This window comes from Macadamia integrifolia, chromosome 2 (assembly GCF_013358625.1).
Source record: "Macadamia integrifolia cultivar HAES 741 chromosome 2, SCU_Mint_v3, whole genome shotgun sequence".
Classification (NCBI taxonomy): Eukaryota; Viridiplantae; Streptophyta; class Magnoliopsida; order Proteales; family Proteaceae; genus Macadamia; species Macadamia integrifolia.
This window is the reverse complement of record NC_056558.1, coordinates 8,695,973-8,712,394: the sequence shown is the minus strand read 5'-3', so window position 1 is coordinate 8,712,394 and position 16,422 is coordinate 8,695,973. Positions and strand designations below refer to the sequence as shown.

General features: G+C 36.3%; 1 protein-coding gene across 2 annotated transcripts in view; it reads right to left on the bottom strand.

Moving 5' to 3' along the window:
• Nucleotides 1-8,559: 8,559 nt before the first annotated feature.
• The window catches only part of LOC122072054 (protein SCAI-like), a 10,149-nt gene continuing 2,286 nt past the window's right edge, over nucleotides 8,560-16,422 (bottom strand). Inside the window, exons 2-9 of one of the 2 annotated variants that reach the window (XM_042636588.1) lie at nucleotides 15,881-16,087; nucleotides 15,526-15,765; nucleotides 14,208-14,274; nucleotides 14,002-14,124; nucleotides 13,774-13,865; nucleotides 9,695-9,877; nucleotides 9,470-9,606; nucleotides 8,560-9,186 (exon numbers count right to left, since the gene is read on the bottom strand). In XM_042636588.1, coding sequence (XP_042492522.1) covers nucleotides 9,003-9,186; nucleotides 9,470-9,606; nucleotides 9,695-9,877; nucleotides 13,774-13,865; nucleotides 14,002-14,124; nucleotides 14,208-14,274; nucleotides 15,526-15,765; nucleotides 15,881-16,087 — 1,233 coding nt within the window. In that variant the 3' untranslated portion in view covers nucleotides 8,560-9,002. Of the gene's footprint in view, nucleotides 9,187-9,469; nucleotides 9,607-9,694; nucleotides 9,878-13,769; nucleotides 13,866-14,001; nucleotides 14,125-14,207; nucleotides 14,275-15,525; nucleotides 15,766-15,880; nucleotides 16,088-16,422 lie in introns of those variants that run through there. The other variant, XR_006138321.1, reaches the window with a different exon arrangement.

Sequence of the window (16,422 nt, the reverse complement as noted above, 5' to 3'; positions counted from 1 at the left end):
TGCATCCTCAGAGGTCAACCCATGGAAGTGGGGCAACATAGTAATGTATTGAGATTTCAGTTCCAAATTATTGCCCTGGGCTTGTGGTAGAACTATGCAGGAAGGTTGGGCTGTTCTAGCAGGGTAGAACCTATCTTTCAGAGATTTAGGTGAAGGGTTTTGCTGTTGGTCTCCCATATTGAAGGATTTTAAAGAGAGCAAACGTATAGGGTCACTACTTCTTGGATATCTTCTTTCTAACCGATTCTTAGTATTACGTACCCACTTAACACTCATGCAACAGAAAACTACCCACAACTAAAGTAAGGCAAGTACAAAAGAATGGATAGCAAAAATTTATTTTATTTTTTTTTTATGATTTTTTTTGAATTTTTTTTTATTTTTTTTTATTTTTGGTTTTTTTTTTGGAGCTTACCGGCAGGGATCCGGGGTTGCTCAGGTCAATTCCTGAGGTACTGCTACAGGGCGAAACCTGTCTTTATCATACTGTGAGGTATGGCGACCTCCACTGATACAACTATTATTGCAAGTTGTTCTTCTCAGGAATTCAATAAAAAAAATAAAATAAAACAAAGCACTCCGATTTATCAAAAGAAAGTGAAAAATAACATGGAACTGTCTCCCCGGCAACGGCGCCAAAAACTCGTTTGAGATTTAAAATGTAACCGCAAGCGTACGGATCAGTGTAGCTACGGGTCGAACACAAGGAGAGCAGCCACTTTATTTTTTATTTCTTTTAATAATGCGAAAGTGAACTGATTAATGGTTGTGATCTAATTCTAATTACCGTCCTAAAAATAACGTCCTAACCATTCGTCATCTAAGAATTTAAAGACGCAAGCCACGCAATTAAAATTAAATAAATAAATAACTGAAAATAAACAACCCACGCAATTAAAAAAAAATAATAATAAATAAAGGAAAAAAAATGCTGAAATAAAAATAAAGTAAAAGAAAGGGGATAAAGCTAGAGAGAGACTCACAATTAGGTTTCTCTACTTAGCCCGAGGGATGCATCATAATATGAGCTTCCCTACTTGACCAGAGAGTCACTCTTACAAGGGTTACTCTACTTGGCTTTAGGGAAAGGGAGACAATTAAAATAAAAGTAATAAATTGATGGTTCTATGGCTAGGAGGGGCAAAGCCAACACATACACTAGCCATGAACCTTGGGGGAAAGGGATAGCAATAATGTAATGACTGAATAAAAATCCTAAATTAAGAAAGAAATGGTAGTCAGAAGAGGGAATGAGAGGGGGGAGAGAAGACTACTGAAGGAGCCTACTTACTTGAATCAATGCTTGAACTTGAATAAAATTGTTCCACGGCTCGTGATCTTGTCACCTAGATCTAAGCCTAGAACTATAACTTAAAAAATTACAACTCAATTGTATAAATCATAAACATAAAAAGGTTGAATAAGAATAAAAGAGTGCTTGCATTAATTGAAATAAAAAAACTATTACAAAAGTGATTAAAGCAAAAATAGAGAAGAACTAAAACTAAAGAGAGAAAGAGGAAGAGAGAGAGCAACTAAAGAAAACTAGAAGAAGAATGAATTGTCTCCCCTCCTCTTACATGAGTTGTATTTATAGGGAATGGAGAGGTAGGGTAACAATTTTTTTATTTCCTAAAAGAGAGAAATCCACAATTGATTGTGAGATCTTTTGAGTCCAAAAGTACTAAGGTGGAGGAGAGAGAAGAGAGAAATAAATTTCCTATAATTTTTTTTCTGCTTATTTTCTTTCCTTTTTTTTTTTCTAATTTTTTTTCTTCTTTTTTCTCTCTCCTAGGGACGATTTTTTTCTTCCTTTGTGTGATTTGGACAATCTTTGGTGATGATGTGGAGGAGAGAGAAGATTTGGACAATTTTTGGTTCTCCCCTTTTTTTTCTCTTTCCTTTTTTTTTTCTTCTCTTCTTGCTTCCACGATTTTGCTTGCTTCTAACTTGATGTGGAAATCCCCTCCATGCCCTTAGTGCTTTAAGTGAGTGAAAAGCATGAAATCTTCAACAAAATCTTCTAAAAAAAACAACCATAAGATTCGAACTTGAGACCTCTTGGTGAGCAAGAGAATTTTGTACACCATAGTTCACCAACTAAGCTAGGTAGTTGTTGTTACCAAAAACAAATCTTTAATCACTTAAAGATGTGGTCCATCGATCCTTGTTGGCATTTGGAGTATTCCTTGTACCTCTGGGACAATTGCAAACGGGCTGGTTCTGCATCTCGGTTCAGTTCTGATCCATTATTCTTTTTCTGACCCGAAAAAGAATAATCATTTGTACGGGTGACCAAACGAATGTGTACTTTTAATTGAACACGTCCATCTTGCTCAGAATTTCGTCCTCTTCGCAACCATGGAAAGAAATAGGACCTCTTTACGTGTAAAATTGAAGATATAGCTCCCGATAGTCCTTAAGGCCTTGAAAATATAAAACCTGCAAAAAGAGAGTAAAACCCAAGGTAGCTCCATTCTAAATATGTAAAATGCATGTTTTACTACCCTAGATTTCACACATAAATGTGCTCATCACTTGGCTTGCTCCCATCCCACTGTGGTTGAAAGGCCTAAAACACTGACTATCGTTCAAATCATCTTAGGATCCATTTCTCCACCATACGTGCCATACATCAAACCTGACTTCATATGGTCAGCCATGGGCTTCAACATCAACGACTTGACCGTAGATATGTAGGATACCACTCCCAATGAGAAGGGAAGAAGGGTTTTAGTCAAAATGGTAGAATCATCATTTTAAAGTTTCATTTAACCGTGATTGACGGTAGGGGGTCTGAGTATAATTTGGTGAAACAAAGGGGGTGGTCTTATAATTGTGGCCTTCTCCATGGGGTGGCATGATAAATTTCCCTTAATTAAATCCATTGCATAGCTACTTCTCTGTTAAGTTTGAGTTCAATTTGACTTTACTAATTGCTATAATAAAATAATGAATATTTAAAAAAACAAGAGAAAATGTGCAATATTATTTGGTCCATAATGATGAATTAATATTTCAAATTTGACCTTTGACCAATAAATAGTGATCATATCTTCCTTTTTTTTTTTCTTGGAATATTGATATCTTTCCATTCAATAGTCTGGATGTGTCTAGTTTGTTGTAAAACTACGAGTCTGATTTCTCACAAACTCCGTTCAATACATCATTTTTGGCACATTTTATGTAAAATATTAAAAATTTTTTTTATGGATTTTAGTTAATTAGATGAATATATTTTTAAATGTAGAAAGAATTCAATGAATATTATAACTTTATTAAGACTTCAAAAGCTATTTTTATAGAATCAAATATAATTATAATTCTATGCATTTTTCATAAAATTAATAGAGAAATTTTCTTACTGAAGACATCCCTTAATGTGCCAAATAATTTGTAATTTTATCTTTTCATCCTTTTAATATCACACTTTTTTTTTTCTCCTGTTAAGTGTAAATATTGTCATTTCACATATTTATTTAAAAAATATGAAAAATAATGATAACTTTTTATAGTGACATATCACTTTCATTTTTTCTTTTTTTAAATATCCTTTCATACCATAACTTAAATAACTTATAATAATACTGTAAAAAATAACCAAAATAAGATGTCAAATTGAAGTACATAATATGAGGTGTGATTTTGGAACTTCCATTAACTTTTATCTTATCCTTAACACTATCTTTTTTTTCTTTTTTTATTTTTATTTTTTTATTTTAAATCCTTATCTTCATCTAGGTGTAATATTTCTAATTTTTCAAAAACTATTTTGGATATTCTAAAATGATGAAACAATTGAAGTTATTTCTCCTTTTTCTCATCCTTTATTCTTTTACTTTATTGAGAAAAAAATGAAAGAGAACACGTTCCATTATGATGTGCTTGGGGACCACATTGGGCATCACAATCTTGCATCACTCTTACCTAGTCTACCGACGGAGAAACATTGTGCATTTTTAATTGCAATTTTAGTCACTAATTTATTACTCTGTTGCCGTGTGGGTCATCCCATGTTGGATATCCTTTTTCCATGTGAACTCCATAAATATTTATAGACAATTAGGCCGTCAGTCAAGTCTGTCAGTTGGTTTTAGGCTGTTCTTTGCTTGGTACTAAATTCAGGTGAATTCTGATTGTTGGTTTTGTTTGGGATATGATGTTTTGTAATTCGTTGTTTGCATAAGTGGGTTTGATTTTGGAGGACAATTAAGAGGTCTTGAAGCTTGAAGGAATTGACTCACCTTGCTCATTATCATGTTATTGGTTGGACCTCAACGAACTAACGTGTCCATGTTATATATAGATAATTTCGTAAATTTTATTCATAGAGTTTACTATATATTTGTAGCGAGGGTTCTTTCTGTATAAGAAATCTGAGTGGGTGATGACGAGCGACTATAACCCTAATCTCCATTGATAGTGAAATAATATCTCATCTCACTATGGATATAGACAATTTTACTAGATCATATAAATCTTTGTGTTCAATATGTAATTATTTGTTCATGATTTCATTCTTTTTGCATCGTTTTATGGTTCTATTTATGCATAGTCATAACGAAATCACTTAAGGATTTAAGTAAACAAGGCCAAAACTGGGATGGAGGCTTGGGGTTTATTGAGCTTACATTGGATAAGATTTGAGCTTTGTTTTTTGGGTCCAATCCACTATTAGCAAAGCGTTTTCCTTTTTTATCGTTTAAAACAAGTTTTACCGTATGCTTCCAAAAGACACTTAAAAAAACAGTAAACTTCAACTATTTCCGTTCTAAACACGTTTAAAACATGTTCCTGTTTTTAAGGCGTTTTTTAAAACTTGATTTTTTAACATAATGTCTACTTAATTGATCATATATATCTCTCCCGATCTGTGATCGACCAGATTCTTTCACCAACTTGAAGCTAACGCAATGGACTATACTTCTCATGATATTACCTTCTACTCAAATTCAATTCACGGACCCCGAAATTGAGCTATAAACTGATGTATTTGACCCCTAAAGTGATGATTCTTAACTCTAACTGAACATATATCACTCCGAGAGTGTGTTGACTATGTAGACAACAATGAACAATATCATAACCTAGTCACATTGCTCAATAAGACTTTGGGCATGTGTGGTGTATGAATTTAGAATTGGTGTTGGATGATATTCAATGATATATCTTAAAACTTATAATGAGACATGGGATGTATAGGCTTTAATGTTAGATACAGTAGTTGTTTTGAACACTAAATGCAGATATTCGTATAATAATTCCATAATTTATATGAGTATACTACTGTTTTTTTAGTCCTGTTTATTTGAAATCTACACGTTTAAAACCCACACTGTCCGTTTTTCGATTTTTCCTATTATCTATTTTTTTTTACTATTTATTTGATCATATCATTTGAAAAATTTTATTATTTAAATCCGTACCGTCCATTTCCGTTTTTTTTATGTTCCCATTTTTGCTAACTATGTCCAATCTGATATTTGGGCCTAACTTAAAAAATAAGGGCCAAAGCCCATAAAGTTGTATTTGATTACTTGTTACTTCAACTTGAGTGAGATATGATTGTGAATGTTTTTGTTTAAAGCTTTTACCAATTCACTCTTAGATTCTATGCAAAGATAAGATATCCATCACCATCTTCACCAAAAAAGGAAAAAAAAAAAATCCATCACCAACTTTGTTTAAATGTATGACTGGCCACAAAGGAAGAGATGGGCTTCCTCCCATTTCACCATGGGTCACTCCCTTGTGCAATTTTTGCTTAAACAACATCAACATTGCCACTCTTGGGGTTGAACTATAATTGCAAGATATAACCTTGAATTGTAGCATGTGATATAAATTTTAAGTGAAGTTATACTTCTAGAAGTTTGATGTTAACTACAAAGACAATTAAAAAGCAGTTTAGATTTTATCTGCAATCACAAATTTTAGTATGCAAGTTTGGTGGATTAAAGGGGAAAATAACTTTCAATGAAAAAAACTATGGTCTCATGTTTTTGGAGTGACTTTATTGTGGGGTGGGTAAGAAAGTTATTTACATGTATTATGACTAAGTGGAATCACAACTATCTCTTTAACTTATGGAAAGATAATTTTATAACAAAAAAAAAAAAAAGTTTGTTAAGAAGTGAAAGCCTTGAAGTGCGAGAAAAACATTTAAGATTGCGTTTGATATGTATTCTAGAACGATAATAGATAATGCAATCCAAAAAATCATACCAAACACAAACACAGTCATAAAACTCATAACCACTTAACTATTCTAAAATGAATGGAGGAAAGAGTTTTTTTTTCTTTTTTTCCTTGTCTTTTGAGGGGGTCTTGAACTCAAACTCCTAAAAAAGCTCTCATATTTTAAGCTTAACGAGGACTTTCCTAATGGTGTAAGGTCCTCAAATTCAAGGATTATAATTCCTAGATGCCAAATCTTCTGCAATTCCAGTTTCCAAAGGAAAGTTGAACGTTAATCAGAATCCACAACTGACATGAACATTCCCTAAGCACATTGATCTCTGGATTCTGTCATCAAATTCTGTCATTTCTCAGGAGCAGTTCTTCTAGGTTTCTCTAACTCCTACATTTCTGTGTGAAAGCAAGAAAGTTCAGTTTCTCATGAAAAGTCGAGATCATTAGAATTTATAAAGTTAATTCCAGCCCCCACACCAACAGGTCCGACTGAGTCGGATCGGGAAAATCAGAAACCAGCTTAACTCATTCATTAAACATGTTGGGCTTAAGCCCAACCCAATTACCATTCAGTGGTTTTTGGTGCAATCTACATGATAGGCTTCTGATCAGGACCAATTGATTAATAATCCGACTCAACCTAATATGTTTAAAACTTATCTAGATCTCACTAATGTTTAAAATCCATCTAGGACCTGTTCAACATTTTAACCCAATTGAAGACCAGTATCGATCGACCGTTTATGAATGAAACTATGCATAGCATATGAAGATTGATTTTAGGTTAACAACAATGCGAAGTCCTAAAATGAGAAAACCTGATAAAGCCCAATCAAAATCGAACCGACCCAAACCAACCGATTGACACCCCTAAATCTCATACATAATATGTGTCCTTTTTTGCTGCCATTGACACCCTTTTAAGTTGGGGAAGAATCTGCTGACCACTCCAGCCTAAGATCTCAAGTGTAAATCGTTCAGCCCATGAATGCACGAGGCCCCAGAGTCCAGACTCCAGATTCGTTGCCCCACGCTAGCAGAGCTCTTCTTCTTCTTCTTCTTCTCTCTCTCTCTCTCTCTCTCTCTAATTAATAGTACAGTTGTCCAAAGCTTTTTTGTTTGAGAATAAAGGCACGCATGTACATAAAGGAAAACCACAACGTGACTCACAATTCTTTCCACTTTTACACTTTCTGTTTCCTTCTACCGTTGGGGTATATATTTGAGTCTTTTCAGCCACCGAATGCTTAATTGGACTCCTGAAAAATCAATTTCCAGACACATAATTTCTCAACCATGTTTTTAGGTATCGATGTCATATTGATTGTATCAGCCGATGATATCAACATTGACTGAACTTGATCCCAATTCCTGACTAATTCACATCAATTACTTGTATTGTTTCAAGAGTAAAACAGTAAAGAAAGGACACAACTTATCAACACACACCGATTTGATCCGATAGATATCGGTATATAATAATACTGATATCATCCCCTAAATCCATGATCTCAACACATGGACACATATCCTAGGTATTCCCAGCCGACCAGCCGATGGAAAAGAGCCAAATATTTACTGCTTAGAATGGATAGGTACACAAAAGAAAGCCACATATGACTCTCAACATGGTTTCAAGTATCCAAGTATCGGTTTTATATTACCCGGTCATATCGTATCAGTATTGACATTGGTCGTATCAATACTGACTGACACTGATACCCGATCCCTTACGGATCTAGATTGATATTCCATTTATTTCAGGAGTAAAGCAGTTAAAAAATAGTACTTTTTAAAAAAATAAAGACAAAACCAACCGATATACGCTGATCTGATCTGCTCTAGATCTATATCGGATCGGATCAGTATCAACAGATACCAATACCATCCCCTAAATCCATACTCCCGAACCCTCACTATGCCCAAAAGAAGGAGGTTACCAAACAAGAAAGAAGGAAGAGATACCACGTCAAGTACTATGCTTCTGTTCAAGTCAAAATCAGATGTAGTACGAGAGAAACCCACCAGCTATAGAGGTATTCCTGTTCGATTCAGGCCGATCTGGATCAGTATCAGTGAGATCGATCTGAAGATAAAGGTGTTTTGACAAGATGTGGATCCCATTCTTTATAATCTAAGAAAGGTATAAAAAAAATCTGTACAAGGCAACATAGCAATCTTTCTCCCTTACTATAATCAGGCCATGTAATTCTTGTGGGAAATCTGTAATTCTGTAACAGATAACCTGTCTGTCATATGAACCATATGGATGAAATGATGGACGAAGGAAAAACAAAAAAAACAAAAAAGAAGTTTTTGTGCCCTTCCCCCCCCCCCCTGTTTATTTTATTTTCATCAGACGAGAAATTGGCAAGAAGAATAACCTCTCTATATTAAGAACTTGGTTTCTTTTACAAGGTATAAAAATAAATTAAATCTACTTTTGCTACACCTCCATCCTTTAATATTAATGACAACCAAATTATATAAATACAATGCCCTTTGGACAATCAAGACACACAGGCCTGCATTGGCTTATACCAATATGACATCCACAGCAAGCGCTTGATAAACAGTGGGGGTATGCCAAGACACTGAAATAGCCAAATTGTCTTACAACCCCCATCCCTTAACAAAAATAATTGTTCTCCTCAACATTGCCGGCGGGAATTCAGTTGCTGATTAGCTTCTTCCCCACGACCCATTGATATGAGCCTGCGACTTGAACTGCATGCCCTCGTCTCAGGACCCATCAAATTAACTTCTTGGATTCGAGAATTTGATGATCTCATAATTTCTCCAGCTTTTAGCTATGTATGCTTGGACTGGAAACACTCAACACCAAGGGTATGTGCCAGATGGAGGACAATAGATTGAACTGCTTCAGAGCTTGAAGAGACGGAATCCGGAAGATGGGGTAAGCACTCGGGTAGATATTGCTCATTATCCCCTGGAGGGCAGAAGAGAGAAAGCACAGACCGACAAAATATAAACCTGGAGAGAGGATATTGAGAAAACAAACATGTGAAAATTTCACCAATCAACATCATAGAATTTGTGTGTTATTTTTCTTTTGCTGATTTATTCATGTTTTGACAAGATAAGGACTAATAACAATGTTTGTTATTAGGAACGGTAAAATCAACATGGCTGCACATACACACTATATTTCTGTTAGTTGGTTTTTTTCCTCCTCTTTTTTTTTTTTTTTTGGGGGGGGGGGGTGTGGTGTGCAGACGATAGCAGTTTCTGATATTCCAAACAGAGAAGTTACTACCTGAGAATAAGCCTGCGTAGAAATGGATCAGATAAAACTTGGGCCCACACCAAATCGAGGGAAGTTGATTTACAGAGTATCACTTCCCATTCAGAAAAGGCAGTGGCGAGTATGTTCTCAGCTTTGTTGTACATACCCTGGACAAAATGCCCATGACCTCATCAGACCAAGCAAATAACAGCATACATCTCAAAAGAAAACACCATGAGTTGCAAACTGACTCACCGGAGCAGTATCAGAGGGTGAGAGGCCAAACAATTGGCAAAAAGCTTGTAAAGGAGAAGTAAGGAAAAATGTAAACTGGCTACCATTCTGAGTTAGATCAGCCCCAGTTGAGCTCCGGAATACCGTCTTTGTGGGAGAAAGAAGCAGCGCGGTAGTCTCTCCCCTTTCTGCACCGTGCACCACCTGGTAACAAATTCACATATAAGCACCTTCACAAAGAACCAAAAAACAGAAGGTACCTGCAAATGGGATGAACTGACATATAAACTAAACAACGGTCATTTCGAGAAAATGGCTTAGAACTTCCACACCACTAGAAGCAAGGTTCAAAATTTCATTTCGTTTCGGTGTTTCGGTGGGTTCAGAAACTGAAATTTCGGCCGAAATGGTGTATTTTTTTATTTTTGTCTCGGTGGTCAAACGGCCATATTTTGACCTGAAACTTGGTGGGTAACTTATTTTAACGTTAATAAACATGCTTAGAACATAAAAATGCAAAAATATTAGGACATGACATTGTTTTAGAGTTGTACCTTTGTTTGGCAGCAACTGTCAAACTGTTCTGAAAATTTTTCCTGGTTTTAAAGAAAGAACTTTACCTTTCCTAGGCTTTGGATGTATAGATCTTGTAGGATTCCAATGGAAGTCAAAATGTGTGATGATATGGCTAATTAGAGGCTTGTTGGAGTGTTTTTTCCTTCAAAATATGCAAATGGAACCGAAACCACCGAGACAGGCGAGTCAGAGTTGAAATTTCGACCGAGATATGGTATTTATAACACATGGAATGTACCGAGACAGGCGAGATATTGAAACGATACCGAAATTTCGGCCGAAATAACAAAATTTTGTACAAACGTTATTTCGGGCCTTATTTCGTTTCGGCAAAAAAAAAAAAAAAAACCGAAATTCCGAAATTCCGAAATTCCGAAATTTCGGCTAGATTTCGAAACATGATTAGAAGACAGACTTTGCAAATCCTCAGCAAAAAGTATGTCTCACAAGTTCAGAGAATAAAAATTGGAATAAGTTATCATTATAAATTTATGTGTTCTTTGAGACACTGTTTGCAGCAGAAAACCCGTGTGGAGTGCCAAAGGTCCTTCGCTTAACACCATGAAGGATTATTAAAAGGAACTTCCATGTTGGAAAATACAAAATATATAACAAACAGGGTCATGGACATTATCTTTCATGTCAAAGGTAGACAGTAACTCACTCATGGATACTATCACACATCTTAACTAGGTATTGCCAATGTTTTGACGAACTTGATCAGCTAAGCTAGGGGCTCCAGTTCATCTGCAGTTTCATAACTTCTTAATTTAAAAATCATACATCACATAATTTGAGCCAAGTTATATTATTCATTTACTGAGTTTATATTCTTACACCTAACTGGTAATGTCACAGCCACATCAACTGTCAATGCTTGACTCATCAAGAAGAATAAAAGGTTTTCTGCATGTACAGTTGTATAGTAAACATCCTCTTCCCCCCCCCCCCCCCCCCATATTTCTACAAATTCAAAAAGCAGTGCCGCAATAAAAGTTATTATTACTACTATTTTTTGGTTTAAAAAAGCACCTTTACAAAGAATTCACCCCATCCTCAGGCAATTTTCAGTGCAATGATCCTAGTCCCATGGATAATAATTACTTTTTTTTATTGCTGTCATTTTCATATTTCAAGAACTAAAATACAAAATAAACTTGATTCTTGCACGTGCAAGGAACACTTGATTTGATGCTTGGTCTTCATTGGCTGGAATTTGTCTCGAATCAGGAGAATGGGGCTGTGTTTGGTAAGTACAGTTTGTTTTTCTGACCTCCGAGGTGAACCAGGCATACGGAATACCCCAAAGAAACATGAACACAACCCCTCCCCTCCCCACCCCCCAACCCAAAAAAAAAAAAAAAAGGGTTATTCCAGAAACAAAAAACCCTCAATACCCCGACTTTCCCAACCCAACCACACAGCCATTGACCAAGCACTTATCTTACTCTGAGTCGCCATTGAAGGAGCACTTCTCTTCTCCAAGAGCAGTTAGCCTTCCTCTGGTATGTACACCTCTCTCTCTGCCTTAATCCCTCCCCTATCGACTTCCCCGATCTGAGTCTGGGTGTCCAAAGGGAAGCCCAATACTTATATTTCTCTGGTGATGCAGCAAATAGTAGATTTAAAAGCTCTAGATTTCTCAAATGGTGCAGCAAATCCCCAGCAAGCCCTGGAAAGGTGCTTGGATGCCAAGGTGTCTCCTAGGCAACACTATAACTACCTCCATAGCAAGCTATTAGCTGGAGGAGTTTTAAGCTTAGTTTAAGTATGTTTTTGAGTCATATTTAAAAACATATAAGGGCTATGCCCTTCCCACGAATTTGATGAATGGAAATTGGCTTTTACCTTTTGGTTCTGTTAGATTCAAAGCTCTCTCTGCTGTGATGATTCAGTAGAAACCTGGTGGTGATTCCAAGCTGAGGTTTAGTGGGATGCGGATGCCAAACCTGAGACAGGTAGGATGCCTGATTCATATCCATTTTCTTCTCTTCCTTTTCCATCAATTCATGGGTCAGACTTCTTCCTTCTTATTTCGAGTTTCCTACTTGAATTCAACTTCTTCAAAACTTCTGTTTTCAGTCTGGTTTCTGAAATCTAATTTCACAATATTGTTCTGGTTCTATTACTGAGTAGTTCCTGTTATTTCTGTTCTGAACCACTAAGTTCCTGCCATCGATTTAAGAAATCTTATTTCAAGTCTGCTTTATAAAAATCTCAGTTTTGATCCTGATTTGAACAACTGGTTCTGCTTTCTGTTATTGATTTAATTACTAGCTAAACCATTCTGAAATTTGTCATTAAAACTCTGTTCTGATATCTGAGAGCCTACCCTTCAAATCTGCAGTTTTCCAACATTCCCACCCTCTCAGTAGGATTGTTTCACTGCTGGGAATCTGACCATCAGTCTCTTTTATATTCTGCAGAACTGTTCTACCCTTGGAAAAGTCCACCCGACCACAATTTTAACCAAACCGCACTTTTCATTATCCTGCTATTTGTTTTCTCCTAATCTGGTTGTGTTCCTTTCCTGCAATCCCGTCGGGAGCTGATCTCCCACTGGATCTCACTAGTTCGGGATTAGCACTGCATTAGTGTATCCACTGGATAATGTAAGATCGAATCACAAGTGATCCAATCCCAGGCAGGATCTTTACTAAATTCAATATAAACCAAATTCAGGGATCGAAAGAATGAATAAACAAAAAATAAAAGAATAAAGAAAAGAAAGAGAATTCGATAGAGGGTTGAGAAGGGGGAAGAAGAACTAGTGAATGGGCATCTCACCCGCTGATTTAGGCATCTCATCCAACTGCATCCCACAAAGCAACAACATAAGCCATCTTTTCTTTTTTCATTAATAAATTCGTGTTCATTGTTGTAGCCACTTACAAACTTATATACAAGACTCAAAACTGACTCAAACCCTAAAAAAGAAAGGCCTAAGCCAATCCCTAACTAACTGGGAAACCTAAACTAACTAGGAAACTGAAATAACAAAGGAAATACAATCAAAACAGGACTCCAACTAAATTAATGAATTAAATCTCGTTTTCTTACTTTTTACCCATAATTTAGGCTCACTAAAGTGGCCATTACAAAGAAAACCCATCGGATCAAAGGCCCAACACAAACATAACCCAACCCAAAGTTTATTTGCAACAAAATAAGCCCATTAAGTGACGTATCTGCATCACTGGAACTCATGAGTAGCCCCGAATACATGATAAGATGAGCAAAAATCAACTGGGTTTGGTCCTGAGCAACAATGACCAATAACTAGACAAACAAGATGAGAAAATGTGCCAAAAGAACTAAAGGAAGGACAAAGATTTGGGAAAAATAGTTGGAGGGAAAAAAATAGGAAAGAAGACTTATGGTTTAGCGAGAGATGTGGTCCCAGATTTCCCTCCCCCCCTGCCCCCCTCCTCTCTTTATCAAATCTCAAAGAAAATCAGGTTTACATTGCAGCAAGACAAATTAAAGTAGTCTAGCAAGTCAAAAACAAGTTTTAACAAACCTGCCTTGAACGCATGGCTATTGTCACTATCAATAATGAGGAACAGAGGTATTCTGGTAAAAGGAATGATATCACCAGGGTAAAAGTGGTTTGAACCTGAAAACCGAAAGAAATCTCTATAAGGACGAGTAGAACATACAAAGATAAAAATGCTTCTTTAGAATTCTGTCCACAAATAGCATGAGAAGAAATTTTGGAATTTGACTGTAATTCAACACATCCAGGCACATACCTCCACTTCCTCTAGGCCCCAGCCATAAAGAATTCCCGAAATAGACACTTGAATCTCCTTTCATGTTTGAAGGGATCCTTGAAGCTTTCAAACTTTCCATCTGAGGACTTTGACCAGCCTTTCCTGCAGAAGAGATCAGCAGTTAATCTATTATGGTAGAACAATGTTTAGCACATCGAACAAACAAATAAAGAAGTGAGAATAACCTGATGCTGATAAATACACTAGTAACACACTCTCTGGAAGGAGCTCTTCACACAACGTAGCAAGAACCTGCCCATATAAAATGCAATCTCATGCCACAAATTCCATTTATATTACTAAAAGATAGTATACACCTTTAATCCAATGTGAATGCCATCTCCAAATTCACCGTCCAAAAATGTTATCTAGGAAAAAAAATGCAACTGTAACAACCATAGATAGGACATCTTGCACCCAAAAAAAAAAAAAGGGACATCTTGAAAAATATATCTATTGACATTAGTATAAAAGGCCCCAATTTATATCGAGAAAAGAAACAGTTTTCTGAATTACTGGGAGACCAAATAATTTGTTTTTAAATAATATACCTCAAAATGGTTAAAATTGAGAATAACCATGTACGCCTTATTGTGGTATTGGTAAAAGAACAACCACCACCTATCTCATAATTTCTCAATTTTTTTGTGAGCTCTTACATTGCCCAAAAGTTATAGACAAGGTGAAGCACATTTACATCAAATTTCACATCAACATAGTAGCTTTTTGGGAAGTTAACCATCTCAAGCATCATAATTTACCACCAGTTATATGTGGTAGTAAAAATGACTTAAGGAGACACCAATTGCATAAATTCCTTTTGTGAGAACCTTTTGACACCATTTCTGTTAATAATCATACAGTACATGTTAAGTTAGTCCAAGAGCCAACACAAGAAGCGGAGGAAGAAACAAAATTAAGATCATGATATGATTTAAAAATCTAAAACTCCTCCCATCTGTTAGACTGTTACTCAATGCCAACTTCTAACACCATGGATAAATCTTCTCCTATCTTTCCCACTATACAGGTCATACCTTCCCCATTATACCTAGTTAAACCTATTCCAGTTCCACTGACCATCACTCTGTGATTCCTCAATCTCACTCAATTAAGACCTCAACGGAAAGCCACCAACTCTGAAACCTCCAACAGGCCAGTTTGCATCTACCTGGTCATCATACACACACTCTCTGTCTGACCTAAAACTTGACACTACAGGTCTGGCTGCATCCGAAGTCATCATATCCCTCTCTTTCTGGGTTGGTCCTGCAGCCTAAACCTTGATGACGCTGGCTTGGATTCATCAGTCTGGAGACTCTGGACATCAAATCTCTTGCTCTTAAAACAAGAACAAAATAAAAAAGCCAAACATATGTAATAGTAATAAAGGGGAAGTCAAAACGAAACGAAAACCAAAGAAGAAAGATGAGTAAATACAAAATGGGAAAGGGTTTAAAAGAACCAAGGGCATGTGAGAAGAACGAAGAAGATAAAACTCACAGATACCAAATGTGGCGCTGATGCACGATAAAGAATAGTCTTCTTAGGATTTGGAGGTAGAGTTGGATCTGTCATATCCATGGCAATGTTTATATCAATAAGCCCAGATGGTCCAGACTGGTCACTTACACCATTGCTGGCTGATTCCACTGGACGTTTTTGGTAGAAAGATCCACTAGGTTCCCATTCCAAACATTGCAGCATTCTAAAAGCATCCAAAGTTAGTTCTGTGAATTTGACCTGAAAATACAGAATAAAGATTTGGTAACATGCATGCCTTCATTGCAACTTCCTACAGGATTGTCAGATGGACCAAAACTTCATTATTCTGTGTAAACATGTAAAACCAGTTTACCTCATTCCGGTGATAACTCATCAGCAATGCATCTTTCAACTTCAGAACCCTCCTTGCATGGAATCGAGCTACATATGGAAGTGAAGTAGGATGGGAGTCAAACAAAGCACAATATCGAAGAGTCCTTGCATTTGTAAAAGCTAAATCAGCTTTCAAAAACTGTACAATTTCTTGTACCACCTGCTTCCATTCTTTGATGTTATTCTCCTGAAATACATGGTAGAAAAGTCAGAGAAGGGGTAGAAAAGATTACAAAAAGTTCTCTTTTTTTTTTTAAGAATTCTGGTGACAATATACTTGCTTAGATAAAAGAAAAATATCCCTAGACATAGTAATATATAGTGTAAGGCCAAAAAATTCAGCATTCAGAACATTGATTTTTTTTTTTTTTTTTTTGGGGGGGGGGGGGGGTGGGGGTGGGGGTGGGGTTGGTGTGGGGGAAGAACCAAAGTATCAAAAGAAAGAGCTCACATCCAGATGCTACTTTAGATTGCATTTGAGACAAAGGAAGTTAGCCAATTCACTAAAAGGGGGGGGGGGGG